Source organism: Leptonotus elevatus, chromosome 9 (genome assembly GCF_054856555.1).
Source record: "Leptonotus elevatus isolate MCC_2025b chromosome 9, RoL_Lele_1.0, whole genome shotgun sequence".
NCBI classification, from domain to species: Eukaryota; Metazoa; Chordata; class Actinopteri; order Syngnathiformes; family Syngnathidae; genus Leptonotus; species Leptonotus elevatus.
Window position 1 is genome coordinate 18869041 of NC_141247.1, and position 20337 is coordinate 18889377.

Sequence of the window (20337 nt, forward strand, 5' to 3'; positions counted from 1 at the left end):
GAAAAAGACATACAGTACTTTCAGTATTTCTGTGTTTGAAATTTGTTCAGGAAGTTTTTAGCTAGTGGTTATTTTAACTCATTCACTCCCAGCCATTTTCACTGAAGCAACCCCCTTCACTCTCGGCTGTTTTACTGGATTTTGACTGATTTTGCAAGGCCCACAGAATATTGTGTTCTGTTGCTATAAAAACATGGAACCTACCAAAAGAAAGATTAGCGTCTCTTCTTTCATCAGAAAAAAAGTATATTTGTATCCGTTTCAGTTTTGCAGCAATTAGCATTAGAATAGAGCTAAGTTTAATCATTATTCACAAACCTGTTAAGAACACTGGCAAAGAGAGCTTTTCGCAACATGGGCCTGGCTGATCTCTTATACTCCTCTGCCACCTGCTGGCTATTTTTTGTAATAACTACTCTTGCTATTAGTGACCTCTTCAGGCCAGAAGCTGCATCAAAGCCTTCTGTATGCTCTAGCATTACAAAAAATAAATAAAAATGTGTGAATAATGTTTTTGGGAGTGAAGACAACGTATTACAAAACATATTTATACGTTAAAATTTTTATTTATTTTTTAACCCCGTAGCTAACTAAAATACACATTGTGTCTGCTAGACTTTGTTGCATTTAATCTCAGAATACAACAGTCTGTGTGTGTTTTGTGCTGGTGCACTATATGGAAGTTGGACCTAACTCATGTTCCCATGGTTTCTCCACAGAGTTGTCAAAGTTGACGCAGAGCAGAAGGTAAGCCTCCATTCGTCTGTCGTTTCCCCTCGCCACACGTGCAGCAGCAATTTGGTACATACTAAAATGCTTTGATTGAGACTTCCTGTAATTGTTGCTCACATTTGACCCGAACTGTGTGCAGTGTCACTTTGGCTTTAAAGTAATGTGATTGGCCTGAGTCACCTGTCAAGCTCTGACAGCATCCAGAGGCTGCACATTAGCGAAGCATCATCGCGCCACTGAATCATTTCAGCGGATGGAGTGGCGTGCACGATGCTTTGGAATTTCCTGTCTTTTATTGGTTGCGCAGTGCCTTACATATCCCCTAATAGCAAACTGAAAGTGATTGTGACACATTTAGTTTTGCCGTCGCGTCTCTTAAGAGCCACTTGGCTTGCTGATTACAGTTTGAAAAGCACAGTGGTGTCATGAACCGCCGTGTGCTCGGCTCTGTTATTAGAACAGCAGCTGGGACGTGATACTTCCACAAAGTCAACGCTGCGTTTTAGTAGCTGTCCTTTTCAGTTGGTGTAAAACACTCATTGCAAAATCTATTTTATGTGTGGCAATTTCTCACGTTGAGCACTTTCATTTGATCATTTTAAGAGGATATTCGGGCTACACAAATAAATTGCATGGCTCTTGAGCACATATTCTTTGTGCAGGGAAAAAAAGGCCTGCAGGCTTTGAGTAGTTAATTTGTGTGGAGAAGCTACAGTATGATGCTTTAAATAAAGTTCAGTCCAAGAAAAGATGTCTTTGCGTGTCAAATGTTTAATTGCATGTTGTGTGCTGTGCTGCATTGTCTCCCCTCTCTCACCACTACATAGGACTCACGCGCCGAGGCTAACGTACAGCCAAAGTACTCCTTTGCCCCGAGCACCACCATTAACAAGATGGCGAGGCCTTTCGCAGCAGGGGGCGCTAGTACAGGACCGGTCATAAAGCCTGTGGCCTACTCACCTAAACTTAACACGCCTCACTCTCAGGGCCGCGCCAGTGTGCTGCAACCACAGAACGGGTAGGTGCAGCAACAAACGTGGCAAAATGAACAGCATACATGAAGTGCACCCAATTACTCCAGACTCTGTCTGATCCAAAGCAACTTTTATCTCAGAGTTGGCCTCTCTTGGCCTCAAATGGAACTTATTTCCAGGAATCGGTAAAGAAATGTTAACATAAACTACTTTTATGGGCCTCTGATGTGTCTTTGATTTTTATGTCCTCTCCGCGTATAGACCTTAACCCAAGCGTGACATTATCAAAAATTTCCATTTTGCCAGACTTTTACACACAGTTTCTGTAGATATATTTTCAAGTTATAAACATTACTCATGGATATGTAATAAATAAATTGGGCCCAAGTGAAAATTTAGTCACCCAATAAAACCCAAGCCAAGGTAAAGTAATGGAAATACTCTACAACAATGTCCTTAATAGGAATTTAACTACACTTTGGGATACACTGTGGACAAAATTAAATTAAATTCATTTATTAAAGGGGAAGTAAACCCCCCCAAAATTTGACAATAATATGTTCTATGCAGCCCCACTAGTCTAAATACAGTATTTTGGTTAATATTGCGTTAGTGGAATGAGTTAAGCGGTAAAATCCCGCAGTTTTTATTAATATCAGAAGGCGGCCATTTGGCTGTCGAGTAAAGATGACATCACATTTGCTCAGATCTAAGGTAATAACCAGTCACAGCTCAGTTTCAGAAAACAGGCTGTGATTGGTCGTTGCTTGAGCCCTGTGATGTCATCTTCAGTTGACAGCAAGTGGCAAAATGGCCGCCCCTGAGATGGATAAAAACGTCTGGATTTTGCTGCATAATCCATATTCCACAAATGTAATATTAATCAGAATGTCATGTTTAGACTAGTGAGGTCACATATAACTTATTATTGTCAAGAAATGTTTAACGTTGACTTCCTCTTTAATCAGCCAATTGATTATTTTTTTTACTGCGGACTAGTTATGTAGTGTGCGCACCATGAAAATATTCCTATATCAGGGAACTTGCTTATTTGCCTAGGTATCTGTATTTATATATATTTTTTAATTCACAGTTGTTTTTTAAATTGTAACATGAAATGCTTTATGGCTAAAGAAAGTGCTGAGGAAAAGACGGTCAATCGCTCGGCCAAGCCAACACCTTTTGACAGCATGTTAAGATAAACAGTCTCGAGACGGTCAGTCTATCCAATGTAAACACGGTCGAAGTCAAGCAAAAGTATTGACGTGCTAATGTTGTTGGCCTGTGTGCTCTCATGGCTGGCTTGGGTAAACACACTTTATTGCTTTTCCATCAGTCTGTGGGGTGACAATCATAGGATGGGAGCATTTTTTTAAATGTTTTTTTTAATTTGAATGATTGTTTGTTGTATTAAGCAGAATAGTCCTTCACAGGGAAGTTCTGTCATGGCTGCATGGATGGTGATATTTAGGCCTCAATTTAGTTGCTGCTGGTAACAGCCAAGTAGTGCACATTTTTCCACCCTAAACTGCTTCAAGGCGCAATTAATCAGCAATCAGTTCCACATAATCACAATAATTCGCAGCAATCAATGAATCTGCAACCCTCATTTTTAATGATGCAGAACACAGCAGTATGACATCACAGACGGGGACGCCGATCTGGTTGCTTTAATTTGGCTCGTTGTAATCGTGCGACTGGTGGTGGATGTGCTCTGTTGCTCTGTTAAACCAGCCCGACTCATAAATTCTGCTGAGCCGTCCACAACTTTAGAACCTTGGTGCTGGATTAGTTCTGCAGTCTGTCTCCTCATGGTTGGTTGATGTGTGGCAAAATTGCATTCCTGTGGCATTTGAGCATCATGATGACGACGTGACTGGTTTTGATGAAGACGTCACTGCACCTTTGTCAACTTGAGCCATTTCGGATGATGGCCTGTTATTCCAACGTGTTCACTTTGCGTATCAAGCACTCAGTTGTTGTTGGAGACGTAATCACAGCACAAGATGATAACAGGAGAGTGAGTGCGGCACTGCAGAAATCCTGCGTTTGGGCCAGCGCCAAAGCCATTTACATAACTCTTGAAAAGCATTTGCGTACGTGGCTTAGAGGATCGGAATGACAAACGTTTTTGTGCCAAGTCATTACGGCTCAGTGTGACAATAGGTAGGCCTGACAGGCGCACAATGCTGTCTTTCTCTCACACAGCCCACTGACAATAAAAGCATGCCTTTGCTGAACTCTTTGCACGTTTGCTGCTTTCTGATGATGGTTCTGCTTTTGCACAAACTGTTCGACTTACCATCGAAAACGGTGCTCTGACCACATTTTCTTCCCCCCCTCCCCCTTTTTCCTTTTAACTGTGCAGATGGAGACTCTTGAAAAGTTAGTACAATTCCTTCTCTTTCACCTGCGTGTTTGAAATCATGACGTGTGCTCATTAGCCACATTAGGAGAACGTGCACAACTGAATGACATCAATACAAAAATTCTGCTGTGACAAATATAATAATGCTCAGTTTGATCAACACTGTCTTAAAGGTATTAGATTAAAAGTATGTTTATTAATGTGGTTATTATTTGGTGTTAGCTGAAATTTTAAGACGGCTCTCATTATGCAATACCAAGTCTGGTATGATAAAGCGAAAAAGAAGTGAAATACAGTGATACCTCGGAGTTTGAACATAATTCATTCCTGCGAAGTGTTCAAAGTCCAAATTGTTCAACCTCCGAAACATTTTTTCCCATAGGAATTAATGTAAATGCAATTAATCCATTCCCAAGCTCCAAAAACAGAAAATTCGCATTTTGATTTCTATTTATGTTTTTTTTTATATTACATTTACAGTACAGTACAGTATTTAAACAATACAAATACCTTACCTTACATGTTGTGGTGTGATGGCATCAGTGGATGAAAAATGCTATGGTAATGCTAGCTTTAGTACAGTGCTGAGTTAGTTAATTTTTCATTGGGCATATTGTTAGACTACTAAGTGGTCCCTGTGTGCGTTGTTTAACGTCAGGCACGTTGTTGAACGGCTAAGGGGGGTCCTGTTGCCAGTATGCACAGAACTAGTCACGGTAGTTACAACAGCGCGATAATCTCCTTCCTAATTCCACTGTGGTTCGTTGCACTGTATGCTTTTCTTTTCTTTTCTGCCACTGGCACTGTTGTCTTTCAAACTCCAAGTTTCCACTGTAATGAAGCAGAAAAAAGTCATAAAGTTATGAGACTAAAGTTGTAAAAATAGTCATCATTTTATGAGAATAATGTTGTAATGTTATAAGAAAGACTGTATTGCGAGAATTTTATTGAGTGGCAAAATTCCCACACTGACATAAAAGCAGAAATCTGAACCTAATTAGATTCTCATAAAATTCCTCATGAACTACAACTTTATTTTGTAAAATTACAACTTTAGTCCTGTATTGTTTTTTTTTACATTATGCTTGTAATTGTGATGCTCATAAATACTTCTGTAACGCTGACTTTATTGCCAAATTTCCTTTTCGTTTTAGCTTGACATCCACTTATCAATCTTTGTAATGCTAATTTTCCAGGGCTCCAAACTACAACCACAATAATGAGCGTGTTGTTAAATGAATGTCGAAACCAAAGGAATCATTATAATCATTTGAAGCTGCACAAGTCATTTTACTGCAGCTCATTAAGTATTGTGTAGGTGGACCTAATGTTATTGCTGAATGAGTGATTATAGATTTTCAGTCTTCAACAAGAACATGCATCTTTTGTGCCCTCGGTGGCCTGTTTCATTATCTATTATTGCAGTCTTTCCCAGCTTTTATTGAGCCAAAGTATGACTATTATGCGCGATGACCGTCCCCTACTTTGAAAGCCTGTACTGGGGGAATTCCAGTCGCAACGCAGCAGACACGTCCACGTCAAAATTTAGCATGCACATGTTTGTGGAGACTGGTGGTCAAGTTGTATTATACAATTTTAAAAATGTGCAGAATTTCACAAGTCACTTCATGTTAAAGAGTAGATAGCTCTTAATATAAAAAGAAGAATCCACTGAGCTGTCACGTCTTACAAATGCAATTATGCCATCCAGTGGCAGAAAAATGACCAACACGATTAAATATCACACTCGTTTTTTTACCATACAGTACATAATTTTAACCCAATTTTATGAATTATTATGAAATTACTGCACCATTTCTATTATTCAACATTTTTTTTCACTTTCATGTTAACGAGTGTAAAAACTTAGAAACAAATATTTTATTGTACATTTATTTTTCATTTAAAACAGATATAAAATTTGCAATTTATCATGAGTTAACTATTGAAGTCATGCAATTAATTCCGAATAAAAATTTGGACACCCCTATTTATATATATTTTTTTAGTTCATCGTCATCATCTCTCTCTGTCCACTGTTAACCTCATGATTGTATTTTTGGTCTGTTCTGTAGGGTTGAACCTACCTTCTATGATATGTGCCAGTCATCCAAGTAAGCGCTTGTGCATGCAGATTGTTTTGTTAGTGAAGGTGTCTCTTAAGACCAGGCTTTATTTTTCAAGCAGTTTGTCGGGTCAAATATGTTTGAAATAAAAGCCTTTTGGCCCAAATTCCTAACATTCCATTTAGTTGTTGCATGGTCGGTTCCGGACGTCCTGAGTTGAAGATGACCAGATTGTCTGGTATTTGTGAGTAGCTGGTCCTTAGTTTTTGGGGCTTTGTTTAACGATGCCTGCTGTGTCCCGCTGGTGATGCGTTTGTTAGGCACGACCTCAGGATGGACAACAAGCCCTGTTTTATCCCCAACGACCGCAGCAAAAAGAGGTTGATCCAGGACACAGAGGACTGGCAGCCTCGCACTGGTACCACCCAGTCCCGCTCCTTCCGCATCCTGGCCCAGCTCACTGGCACCGACTTCAGTAAGTCCGGGACCAGGCCTGGCATGTTAACGGTGATGGACTGCTAGTGTGAGCGTGTGACTGAATACAAGTAAATCATTTGTTTTGGTGCTGAGTCGGAACAAACAAAAAGGAATAATAGATTTGATTCATGACTGGAACAACGATTTCCTTTGTTTATAACATAATAAGGTCTCTATTTAATCTGTAATAGGTTTTGTTTCAGATTTCTAAGGATCTGGACAGACTTGAAAGAAAATCAATTAATCCCACAGTACTTTAATTTGACTTTAGAAAGTCTCATTGTATCGAACTTTAGACTTATTGTGTTTCTTTTAATGTAGAGTGCACTCTAGGTTATTTCCAGAGTTGTCTACATTTTGCACTGTTGGCTACTAAGCCTTTTCTTTGACTGGCACCATAGGAAGAATTAAGTCTTTCTGACAAATTAACTTTGAAATGCATCCCATGCAAATTGTCAAGCTTATTGTTGCATTGAGAATTAACTGTACTCTAAAGTGTGCGTAGCACTACCTTTTTTGTTTTAATGACTTTTGTCACAGTACAGTTACAATAGTCATGATAATTAAACAGTAACTGCTTGGACAGATAGTCTCTCAAATTTGTTGGTGTTCGTCCTCGAGTTACGGCTGAGTTCCGTTCCTACGCTGGCGATGTAACCCGAATTTCGACTTAAGTTGGATTTTACCGTTAAAATCGATATTTACATCAAAATACTTTGTACAGTAATAATAATAAAAAACAAAAACATATTTGCGCAATCCGGAAAAGCCGGAACCAATATTTTGTGTTTCCGCACGGACATTCACTGCTGACTGACGGCAGAGCGGAGCTAATTCATGTAAACACGGAAATGTGACGCGCCTGATGGCGAGCCGGCCTGCTCGATGGACGTCTGTTGCTGGAGGGAACAACTACACAACTTTAAATAATTTTAAAATGGCCTGATTTCTGTAGGGAATTAACGGGGAAAAAAAGGTGCTACGGAAAATCAAGGGCATGTGCGCCGTAAGGTCGAAACGATGTAGGTCGCCTACGACGTAACTCGAGGACTCCCTAAACTGTACTGAGTGCTATTCTAGTTATTTGCGATCAACAGTGGCCCAAGACTTTTGCATAATGAAAGACATTCATATCACATGACGTGAGGGACTTTCTCCTGTAATTCCCACGTTGGGCACATAAAAAGCAAAATCTTGTTTATTGACTGACCCATTTTTATAGTAGGTGTGTGTCACCTTTCCTAATGTGCGTGCGTGTGTTTCCTGAATCTCCCAGTGCAGGACCCAGATGATGAAACCATGAAGCGGGCAAGGTAAAGCCTGAGCATGGTTCATAGTGGTTGAGCATTTGTTTTATTGTAGACGAGTTTAGTATGCACTTTTGTGTGTGTGCGTGCGCAAGGTTCAGTTTGACCTTTTTGTAGGACCAACAAAATGAATTTGTCATTTATTGTGCATGAGGCCTCAACCTGCAAACCCTCTTGTGTGTTTGTGCATTTTTGTCTCTATTATTTCTCCTCCTTGTAACTTCTTTTCCTTCTGTCGCTCTCTTCCTTGCGGGCAGGGAAAAGTTCCTCACCGAGATTCAGAGCCCTCGCTATGCCCGTCTGAGGGACTGGCACCACGACAGGTCCGCTCGCGCCCTTAATATCAAATCCTGAGCGGCGCCGCGTGCCGCGACTCAAAGACGACGAAGATAGCCAACCGTCCGGTTGCAGATAACTTTAAGACACAGGCGGGGGGTGGCGAAAAAGAAGTTTGAAAATAATCCTAAACGAGATGTAACTTAGCCAACATGACAAAGCCGAAAGTGGAATGTTGCAAACTGAGCCAAGTGTTAAGATCAGTGGACCACAGTGTCTGGAGCCCAAGTTTCTATCCGACTGAGCTCGTGGGGGGGAAACTTGTGGAAGGGGAGGGAGGGGCGTGGGGGGTTCCTTACCTGTTTGATTCTCAACCACACTCGCTCTTCTTACTTCTCACTGAGTTTTCATTTCTGATCCTCTCATCTTGTATGTGTCTCCAAACATTAAGAAAAGAAGCTGTACCCTACTCTTCTTTTTTTTTTTTTCTTCCTTTGCTGTCATCAGAAATACAAAACATCTTACAAAAACATCGTCTTGCCTTTCTCTTTGTTTCTTGTGTGCTTCCTTCCTTTCAAGTTTACATCTTTCATTATGCAAGCTGACATCTTTGCATCTCCTTTCTCGGCGTGCGCTGCAGCATCCCGGTGAGCTCACCTTGTACAAACTTGACTTGATCTGCTCACACTTCACACTTTTATTGTCTCATTGAGAAAAAAAACTTGCGCAATTAGTCATGAAAAGTACAACAAACATGCGTCATTGAACAACTTCTCGGTCTGTAGTGGAACGTAAAAGCAAGTAATGCTCCAGTTTAATTCTATTTAAATCCCTTTGAGAGCGACGGGGATCAAAGAAAACACAGCCATCATAAAGTTACTCGAGGCTGGACGATCTTCCAAATGCTTAGGTTTTGGTTAATCACAAGCACGGGTGGCAAATCCAGCTCCAGAAAGTAAAAAACCCTGCCACAGTTTGGCTTTAGGCCCTTGTTCTAGCTAGCTAGTGTTAGAGTAGACAATATTAAGTATTGTACTCTTTGCGTGTTCAATTAACTGAATGGTGAGATTCTGTTGAAGAAGTTCCTTTGCAAAGGTTTTAATTACCAGAAGCTTCTGGTCCACATAGCACAAACCATCCAAGCGATGCTCTGTTCAAATGTGATCTTTCTTTCTAGCCCACATCGTTATTTATTCACAAAAAGGGTTCAGAAAAAGGTCAGCCCACAACACACCTGGTTACAACTGAATACAAGAGAATCCGTTCCCATGGGTATAAATCAGATTAGAAAAAATACAATAATAATAAGCCTGACTCCCTTCCGACACAGCAGAATCCCCGGAACCTCCCTTTAGATTACGAATGAATAGACAGACCCGTTGCTCTTTCTCATGAAAGTAACACAGATAAGAATATAGGTCTATTCATACAGCCATACTGAGTTAACATAATTATAAACGGCTAAAATATAATTTAAAACTAAAAAACAATGTTAATAACTCATCATTCCCTCATTTGAGCTCTTGAGAGCTCAACACATTAAAACATTTTTTTTTTCAATGGTTGTGTGATAAAAATAATTATCCTTAAAACATCCCTTTAGCAGAAGAGGAGATAGTTTAGCAATCATATGACATTAAAAAACAATTTGATACATTTAAAAGATTTTTAGTGGAATAAGCATAGCATATGTGAGGCTTAACATAAAATGTTGTTCATTAAAAAGTGTCGCAATGTATCGGCAGACGAATATGTGTTCTTTGAAGCCATCTTGTGATGAAGTTCTTTGAAGGTCTTTTTTTTTTTTAATGAAAAGAGTGTCAATAGTTCGTCTCTTCTTTAAGAATTTGGGGTAGACTACCCAAATTCTTCGATTTGTCACCTGGGATTATTCTGCCCAAAATGTGACTGATCAAAGGAATGATTGCCCAAGAAAAGGCACTTGCTCTTGATCCGTTGACTGATGTCCTCAAACGGTGTCGAAACGGCCGCTCCAGAACGATCACTGGGTCAGCTGACGTGGCTCCAGGTCAAAGGTGATAAGATTGATGCTCCAGTTGTGGAATTTCGTCTCTCCTTTCAACCTGAGAGCATCAGTTGATGAGATGGCCGAGCCTGGCACGTCTCCGGAAGCCTTGTAGACCAGATGTGGCATATTCTCTGTGCAGAGAACTGCACAAGATTTCCTCACCAACCCCCTGGGGCCGTTCTCCTGAGTGCAGAAACTTTTCATTTTTAGTTTCTCATAAACTCACATAAATTTTATTTGGAGGAAAAAACCCTGATAGTTTTTGTTAGTTGGGATTAATAAATGTTATTTGATTAAGATCCGTAGGTCCTGTGCTGTTGGAACAGGAAAAGATCTATTTTTGTGACATTAAAATAGAGCCCAGCCCTTGATTGAGTTAAATGACATTCGCTCATTCATTAATATAAGACAGAGCTTATAAATATTTATTTTTCAAATAGGTTTTGTTCAATAATAGGTAATTTTTTACCATGACTAAATTTGTTCTAAATTTTCATAACTGTGCCTTTCATATCTTATTCTCTTCCCAGAATCCCATGACCGGCCGAATCCTGGCATGCTGGGAAAAACTCACATATATTCATATTATCTATACTCTTTTGCAAACACTGGGCTCCAAACATTACATTTTTCAAATATGATTCTGAGATAAAAGATATAATATAATATAATTACCTTCATTCGGCGAATATGCATTATTGTCCTTGCTTGCTTCAGACTTACTTTGCGATCGATTTCCTCTGGTAGATTTCTTCATATTCAAACTGTGGATTATCATTTTCAAACTCATCCTGTCAATTGGAGTGTAGGCCGATACCCCACAACCTTTTTAATTTCGTTTTTAAATTTGATTTTAATTTTCTAACTCGTCTACATTGGTTAAATTCTTAAACATAAACTCCCTCATTTGACAAAGATCCACTGATTTTTTCAAACACGTCAAGATAAAGGGAGGACAAAATAGAGACCTCATGACTCAAAAGACGTCATAAATAACTCAACCCTCTAAATCAGGCTATGAGATAAACAAAAGAGCTTCAAAACACTATAAAACTAAACATAAGCAGATACAACTTAAGACACTAATATATGATGACTTTGGGGCCATAAAAATAGAGGTAACCATATTACTCTAATTCTCCTAGAGTCCCGAAAATTATTTAAACTGCCAATCAACCTCACCTCTTTTATAGATTAGTGGGGCTGAGGATAAAATCACACAAAATTCACAAATATCTACCATTTCCTAGATTTAATCTCATAAAAAACACAGCACACAAAATATTTCTGGGATTTATAAATCACAGTGCTGTTAAAAAAAAAAATCAAACTTAGCCATCAAACTCTTAGTTAGTCTTTTACTTGTTACTACTCATTTTATTCTATTATTTATTTTATACTATAGCTGCAGCTGGACGAAGTCCAAAAAAGTTCCTTACGGGGAAAATAAAAATATATCATATAATAACATATTAATAAAATTCCCATTGTACCAATTCAGAAACTGATTCTCCCAAAAATATAGGCAAAAATTTAGTAGGCTATAGATTGAAATAAATTTTCTCAATCCCTCATTTCAAATTTACATATGTCGTTTTCAATTTCCTGAAACATCTTGCTATAGATCACAGTTCCCCACTCAACACATTAAAAATGCCTTGCATATCACTATGTAGCATTTTACTGAATGGATCACATCTCATTCCGACCACCAACTTTCTTTGTCCAGACCCCCAGCAAAAGGCAGGACGGCAGCTGTTGTCAATGTTCAGTCCTGGCCAGCATGGCGGCTGCTGTGGCAGCAATGTTCAGAGCAGGCATTTAGATTTCCTCTGGATGCAAAACAGCCATAGGGGAGAAGTCACTAGAATGAGGCGTATACACAGTCACTGGGCATTGAGGAATTTGAACATCATGTTTTTCTTAGGCACAGGACGAGAAGACTGTTGCTCTGCGGCTTTTGACCTTTGATCTCTGCCACATCCATTCAGACGCAGTCTGCAATGTGGATCCGATGACACACAGTCTTTCTGAGAGCTCACCTGATCAAAAAATGCACATTCGTTGATACAATGCTTTAAAAATGCCAGACTGAGGATATGGGATCATAGCAAGACAGTTCACTCCCTGCTTTCAAAAATGTTTCGTAAAAAACACAGCCTCTTTATTCATTTATTTTTATTTTTTATTTTTTTTTCAATACCCCTTCAAATAGCTACTAGCCATACAACGTATCAGCAGCTGGGGCACATCCCGTTCGCAGTTTGTAATCAGTGAAGGCCATCAAACCCTCATCTGCCTTGGAACTCAAACATCAGTTTCTGAAATGACACACTCAGAGAAAAAACAAATATTAAAAATCATTATCAACATGTCAATTCCAAAAACATTCATAACTCCTTATTCAACTATCTTATTTCCAGCCACAGCTATAAAGATGTAGGCATAATTATATCAACTCTCAAACAAAATGCCATTATTTTATCATTACTCTTTATTCATTTGTCCCAAAAAGGGAAAGTTAACAAATTAACCATCGTCATCAATCATTAAAGTGTAAAGATTTATTAGCTCAATCACTAAAAAAAAATAAAAAATAAAAATAAAACACTAATTTAATATTCTTTTTTCAAAAACTCAACAATATCTTTCAAATACTATTACTTATTTTATATTGTTTATCATTCCTCTCTTACCATTTTGACAAAAAAAGAGTCCCATTACGAGGACACATTATGCTCACAGCGCACAGCCCAGCCCCCACCTTTTTTTATTCTAACCTAGAAACGGGGGGGGGGTCTTAACATTATAAATCGCAAAACCTATTTTATCACATTCCCATTAATAAAACAAACGCCACTATCACAACAGTCTCATCTCACACAAAACAACACCAAACTTAGTTAAAATATTGAAGAAAAACAAACAAAATCCCCATATGCACACTTCTCACTTACAAACCCCCACCTTTTTTTAGAAGCTAGGTCACACACTCAAATGCATACGCACACACTCTTCAGTCATTATAAAAAAAAATAAACGGTGTTATTCCTTCAATTCGTTGTCTACAAATCTTATAGCATTTAAACCGCAGCTTCGTACGGTAATTTCAATAAACGGGTTAACTTTAAACAAAGCACCCGTAAACAGCTCCAAAAATACTGGAGTCATTTTAGCATCAAATTCAGCCTTTTTTCATTACCAACAAAGAAAATACAAAAGTCTGACATACCATTTTGTCCAGCGAAAGCTTTGTATACAATCGATCCATAGTTCGTTTTTTCATTGTTCATCGACGCTTTTATTTTTCGCTGAACCGGAAGCGCATTCAGGACAAACCATTCTGTATCCGGGTCGAAATCGCCTCCATTTTGTTTATAGTTTTTGATGTATACATTCGGTTTTAATACAGTGACGTCTCACTTTTAGTATTAATAGTTCAATATGTTAACACATATGGCCACACATAGACAGACATAAGAATCACGTGACCTCTTGTTTATACACAGCGGTTACCCAATCCCGCTGAGCTAAACTGTTCTCCCTTTATTGCAAAATTTTTGCAAGGCGCTTATTTTTTAAGAAATTTGTCACGCGCTCACGAACTCAACCGTGGAACAAAAGGAATTCAAACGGGAATCCTGACCTCAAAACTACATATTGTAGAAGCGCCAACAAAATAAAATAAATCACACGTAATCTCTCGATTGCAAATACAGTGATACAAAATCCAATCATCGCTGTAATCAACCTGGACCCCTTTCTGTTCAATTTCAAACAGGCGCTTTTTCAAATAAAAGACATATTACGTGTAGAGAACTTTCACACCAAGAGCCATGAACAATTATGTTACTTGTCCTCAAATCCGGCCAAAACTGTTATATCATTAATATAAGCAGAAACGCTCACCATAATCTTCGCGATCCTTAGTAAACAAGAAAGACTTGTTACGTCATCCGGCAAACCCTTTTATTCAATATATATTATGGTCTAAGGATTCTTCATAGCGTTGACAAAAAACAAAACAAATCAAAAAATTAACCGCTATTTCTTCCTGTACAAAAAAGCTTCACCACTTCGAGTCTGCATTACGTCACCTTCAAATGCACCACTCCACGACGTGTTTAGTTCAAGATCGTCGGAATTATCAACTCTCTAACGACATCAAACTTTAACTCGTTCACACAGATCTCTTTTAAAATTTAGATAATTTGGAAGACGAAAAAACCAGCTGCAGCGGACCAGACAGACAAAACCTCTTCTACGTGGATAACAGTCTCCACTTACCGTACTTTATTTATTTAGGCCTAGAAGTTCCGCCCGTCCTTGAACGCCGCAGCTTGTTCCACGTCAAAATAACACCATCCGTTTGGTTCAACGGAGGAGACCATTCGTTATAATTCAGCGTCGGCGGTCACCATTTGTTAGAGTAGACAATATTAAGTATTGTACTCTTTGCGTGTTCAATTAACTGAATGGTGAGATTCTGTTGAAGAAGTTCCTTTGCAAAGGTTTTAATTACCAGAAGCTTCTGGTCCAAATAGCACAAACCATCCAAGCGATGCTCTGTTCAAATGTGATCTTTCTTTCTAGCCCACATCGTTATTTATTCACAAAAAGGGTTCAGAAAAAGGTCAGCCCACAACACACCTGGTTACAACTGAATACAAGAGAATCCGTTCCCATGGGTATAAATCAGATTAGAAAAAATACAATAATAATAAGCCTGACTCCCTTCCGACACAGCAGAATCCCCGGAACCTCCCTTTAGATTACGAATGAATAGACAGACCCGTTGCTCTTTCTCATGAAAGTAACACAGATAAGAATATAGGTCTATTCATACAGCCATACTGAGTTAACATAATTATAAACGGCTAAAATATAATTTAAAACTAAAAAACAATGTTAATAACTCATCACTAGCTAGCTCCCTAGCATGTAAACGAGCACAATGGGAGCTAGCTAGGGAGCTAGCTAGCTAACAGCTGGGGCTAAAGCCAAACGGTGGCAGGTTTTTACTTTTTGAACCTGGATTTGCCATCTGTGATCACAAGATGTATTACTTTGCCAAAGATTAAGTATTATTAAATTAATAAACTGAAGGGCGTGTACATCTGACTAACTTGTTGAAAATGTCCGTATTTATGATTATAAACAGTGTGTTATGTACACACAAGCTGTATGAAGATAAAATGTTGTCAAAAGCCATTAGAGTTTGTAGGATGTCATATGCGACATTTCCGAACTACTGCAGTTATTTTCTAATGAAAAGCACCCTGTCCAAAATCTTGCCAAATAGGAAGACCAATAACTCGCCGTTGAGTTCCAGATGACAATAAAACATCACGCACCATTTTGGAAATGCCTCTTGTTCAATGAATAGCAACCAAGATGCGCTTAATCTAACCTAATTAATCTAACTGTGAGCGGGATTCAGGTCTCAGACTCCTGCTGTTAAATTGTAGCAGTTAAACTGTAGTCAAGCAATTGCTATCATTAAACTATTTTAAACTAACTATAAAACAAAAGTGTTAAGTAAACCATTAATCAACAACAACCAGGCAAGTGTAAAAAAATAATAATACATGAACAACCGGTTTTAACTTGTATGACAAATGACAAAAGTGTACTGCAAAGGTTGAACATATTGCTTTTTAGTTGCGGTGTGCCAAAAAATTTGATTCACATAAGAATTGAGATAATCGTTTGCAACAATTCAGAATCGATCTAAAATGTCCCAATTTTTATTTTTTATTTTATACTTTAAATGCTATCAAATTTATTGCAGCATAGCACTTGTGGTCCCCAGACAGGTTTTGTGGAAGAAGGCACTTTTATTACGATTCCAAATAATAAATGTAAAAAAGAAAGAAAGAAGACACTAATGTCTCTATTTGCCATTCTGTCTTGCAAAGCAAACTGGAGTAGATCATGACGATTCTTTGAACATCCACAGATTGTAGCAGAAATCATTGTCAAGCAAATTATTTACTTTTTAGCATTCTGTCCTATGTGTTTTTGCATGTTGCACTCTCGAGCTGTAGATTTGAAAGGGGGTGTGACAGATTAGCAGAGACAAATCCATAGATTTTAGTCCAGTTTTTATTAAGTGAAGTACATTTTCGTCTCGTCTTCATTAGTCGACGAAAACGCATACTGATTTAGTCCCAGTTATTGTTTATTAATGAGGGTTTTAGTCTAATAGTCTTGTCTAGTTTTAGTCCGGTAAAAAATGTGTGTTGATGAAATTATTTTTGTTTAGTTTTCGTTGACGAAATTAACACTAGAGAGCAAAGCAGGAAGTGACAAGCGACGGGTCAGAATCTCGGGAGTTAGTGACGACCACCTGCAGGCCCCAGCCGTAGCAGGAAGATGGCGGCAAAACATGGCAGCTCTAGTAAGGTGACCTACGATTATATATTTATATTTATATATATATTAAAAAAATATGTTAATGCGATACAGTCGTTTTTTTTAAATGAATGAATTATTAGTTCACCTCTAGATGGCGCTAGGGATCACTGAATGTCCTTTTAAGGCATTAAAAAAATGTTGATCAAATTGTGCTCACAAAGGCATTTGTATAAATAAAAATATATAAGGAATGAATGGAGCCACCGACATTTCAGAAAGCCTTTCCATGTTTGTCAACATGCATCACCTTTTGCCTAGAAGATGACGTGCGCTGTCCTTCTCTGTGGGAAAATAAAATGGAAAGCCTTTCATTTCCCTCCCTCCTATTCAAACGCACAAGTCGACACTTTCCTCTGGGGACGAGGCCAAAATAAGAACAACTGAGGTAGATGAGAAATCACAGGTGTAAAGAATGAACTGCAAATGTCAAGGTGTCCATGGCTTGTTACTCTGCAGCGTGCAATCGCGCACCTGCATCTCCCCGGGCTCGGGGTTGCTTGGTCCTTTGTTGAAAGCGGTGCAAATGTCAAGAAAACCCGCTCCAGGCCACTCCTGCTGGGAATAGACACGGTTGAGGATGCACCTGTACCCTTCAGCAGCGCGAGGAGAAGACAAACAACAACACCGAAATCTCAGAGGAGATGCTGGAGGAAGAAGCGGACCTTCGTCTGCCGGTCAAAACTATTTCCTTTATTTAACCTTTAATTCCCCTCCATCTCGTTAGCTGCGTTCCATTTAACTTCCTTGTTTTGCGTCACCAGACCTGCAAGTCGTCTTTGTGCAATAGAAGAGGGAGTCATTATTAATATTCAGCGTGTGCTGTTTGGAAACACATTTCTCTTTGAGTTGTTTTTGGGTAGGCACGTCAATTCATTGACAGGCGTGCGACGAGTATGGCGAGGCTAAAGAGCAAAGTTGATTCAGGGTAATCATTTGCCGGATTATTTTCTTTGCAAATGAGCTGCGATTTCATCATCTCGCAGCGGCTGATTGTAGATGGCACTGTTGATGTTGTAAACACGATAGTCGCTTAAGGCGCTGCTATTTTATTTTTATTTTTTTCCTCCCAGAGCACGCTGTCTTCACTCACAACTTGTTTTCCCTCCATCTCAGATTTAGTTTGAAGATTTTCTCAATATAGTGACGCTCGCTGCGGGTAACAGAACTTTTAGATGTAGAAACAAGTCCTCATTTCCTGCGCACACGCGGGCTGAAAGCCAAACAAGTCTGGATTCCAAATTTGACAGGATGCCACTGAACATGCTACGGAAAACGTTTAAGGTTGTTTGGGTGGGATTGCTATCACATGCGGTGTATAATTTTTTGATCCAGCTGAGTACCTTGGTGTGTTTTGACCAAGTGAGAGTGAAACATCATCTTGTTGGTTTATTTCCATCTCTAAAAGTGGTCTAAATAGAACTTGACCTTGCGCCATGTCACGTTCGCTAAATTAAAAACTGTTCTTTGAAATTGATTTGATGAAGTTGCTACGCGTTCGCCAACTTTTGCATTTCTTACTTACATTGTTGATCACGCAAGGGCAGTGCTTCTCAATTATTTTTTGCTACAACTCCAAAAGAAGAAAATATTTTGCGCTCCCCAACTCTGCCACAAGTATAAATATTTTATTATTATTATTGTAGCGTTCCCTCGCTATAATACGTCGCAGATTTTTGTGTGTGCAATTTTGCAAGCATTTTTTTTTTCTTATAGTAATGTTAGTGTTTTTACAGTAATGGACCTATTTTATATAATTTATGAAGGTTTGAACATTGAGAATGTTTAAACGAGAGAGAAATGTGAGAAAATGTAAATGAGAAATTATGAGAAAAGTGTGTCAACTGTGTGGCCTTAATTTTTTTTTAAATAAATGTTAAACATAAAGCTAACTACTTCATGGATTTCATTTAGTGCGGGTATTTTTTAGAACCCAACCCCAGCAGAAAATGAGGGAATTATAAATGTATTTATTATTAAATTATAAAAAAAATAAAATAATGCACCACAAACAATGAGAGCGCCATTGCCACCTACTGTAGTGGATGTGCAATTATATTTTATTCTAGTAGGTACACACGCTCTAGTATTCAAGATACCACAATAGACACATAATTGCACCAAAAATTGCTTCACTCTGGGTCAATGTACACTTTAAAAAGAGAATTGTTGAACCAATTTAAGATTACAAATTGAATTGTTTACCAACTTAAAAAACTAACTCATTTGCTCTCAAAAACATATAAATACGTCCGATTTTAAATATTACCATGCTCCCAAAGACGTATTTATACGATTTTTCAGTTGTTTTTTTAAATGCTAGACCATACAGAAGGCTTTGAGGCAGAATCTGAACTGAAGAGAATGCTTGAAACAATGGTAGTTATTGCAAAAACGGCCAGCAGGTGGCAGCAGAGTATAAGAGATCAACCAGGGTCATGTTGCAAGAAGCTCTTTTTGCCAGCGTTTTCAACAGCTTTGTGAATAATGACAAAACTTAGCTATATTCTAATGCTAATTGCTGCAAAACGGAAACAGTTGAAAGAAGAGACTCTAATCTTTCTTATGGTAGGTTCCACGTTTTTATAGCAAAAGAAAACAATATTCTGTGGGCCTTGCAAAATCAGTCAAAATCCAGTAAAACAGCCGGGAGCGAAGGGGGTGGCTTCAGTGAAAATGGCTGGGAGTGAATGAGTTATGTTTAATTAATTATGAGTTCATTACACTTTGGAATAACTTCATTCAGGTGAATATATTTTGGTCAACAATTCAATTTGTAATCTTAAATTGGTTCAACAATTCTCTTTTTAGAGTGTACTATTTATCTAGTTTTACTTTCCAGCCAAGTCACACTATTCATATTTAATGTTTCGATCAACTTTCAAGGTAATGTGTGACAACCGCGGTTGCTGCTGTCAACACAAACATGACATTATTGAGAGCTGTATACTTTTTTTCCCCCTCCCTCTAATTAGTCATCTCCTCTCCACAGTGTTGAGCCAACTCCATCACCTGCCAAGGCTCAGACAGCCAATAAACCAGATGGTGAGTTTGTCCTCCTGCTCCTGCTGATGCATTCAAGCAGCATGTAGGATGTGCTAATGCATTTTTATTAAGTGTCAATATATCAGGATCAACAATAGCGTTGACATCTGGAGAGGGAGCTTATATACTGTATATCCAGACCCACCTTCAAATTTGGCGGAACTATCCAAAGTCACAGCCTGCCGTCGAACACCGAATGTTTGTTTTCCCTCAACGCAGGATCCAAGACCGCGGCCGCCGGCGTCTCGGCTCCTTCCTCCCGACCTCCGTGGGTCACCGACAAGAATTTTGCCGACCGTTACCGTCCGGACAAGACGAGCACGGTGGTGACGCACCACCAGGAGCCGCTTCAGCCCACGCCCATGGAGAACCGCAGCTCCATTCTGCAGGCGGCGCAGCAGGCGCCCGAAAGCAGCGGGAGGACCCCGGTGTGCGGCGCCTGCAACAAAATCATCAGGTGAGAATGGCACACACCCGTCGCAATATTTGAGTCACTTAATCAGCATGATCACATAAAAAATCTCACCTGAATGTTGTGTTTTAGCAAATCATCAAAACAAGTTGTAGTAATCATAAATTGACACTTTAAATCATAGTGCATCATAATGTCCCAACCTAAAGTCGGCAATGCAATGCAGTTCAAATGTCA

General features: G+C 38.9%; 1 protein-coding gene across 4 annotated transcripts in view; it reads left to right on the forward strand.

Annotated features, from left to right (window-relative positions):
* The window catches only part of pdlim7 (PDZ and LIM domain 7), a 42318-nt gene that overhangs the window by 17413 nt on the left and 4568 nt on the right, over positions 1 to 20337 (forward strand). For 3 of the 4 annotated variants that reach the window (XM_086084714.1, XM_086084713.1, XM_086084711.1), the window contains exons 4-7: positions 720 to 747; positions 1560 to 1750; positions 19636 to 19688; positions 19908 to 20145. In XM_086084714.1, the coding sequence (XP_085940840.1) occupies positions 720 to 747; positions 1560 to 1750; positions 19636 to 19688; positions 19908 to 20145 (510 nt within the window). Of the gene's footprint in view, positions 1 to 719; positions 748 to 1559; positions 1751 to 4074; positions 4092 to 19635; positions 19689 to 19907; positions 20146 to 20337 lie in introns of all 4 variants that reach the window. The other variant, XM_086084715.1, reaches the window with a different exon arrangement.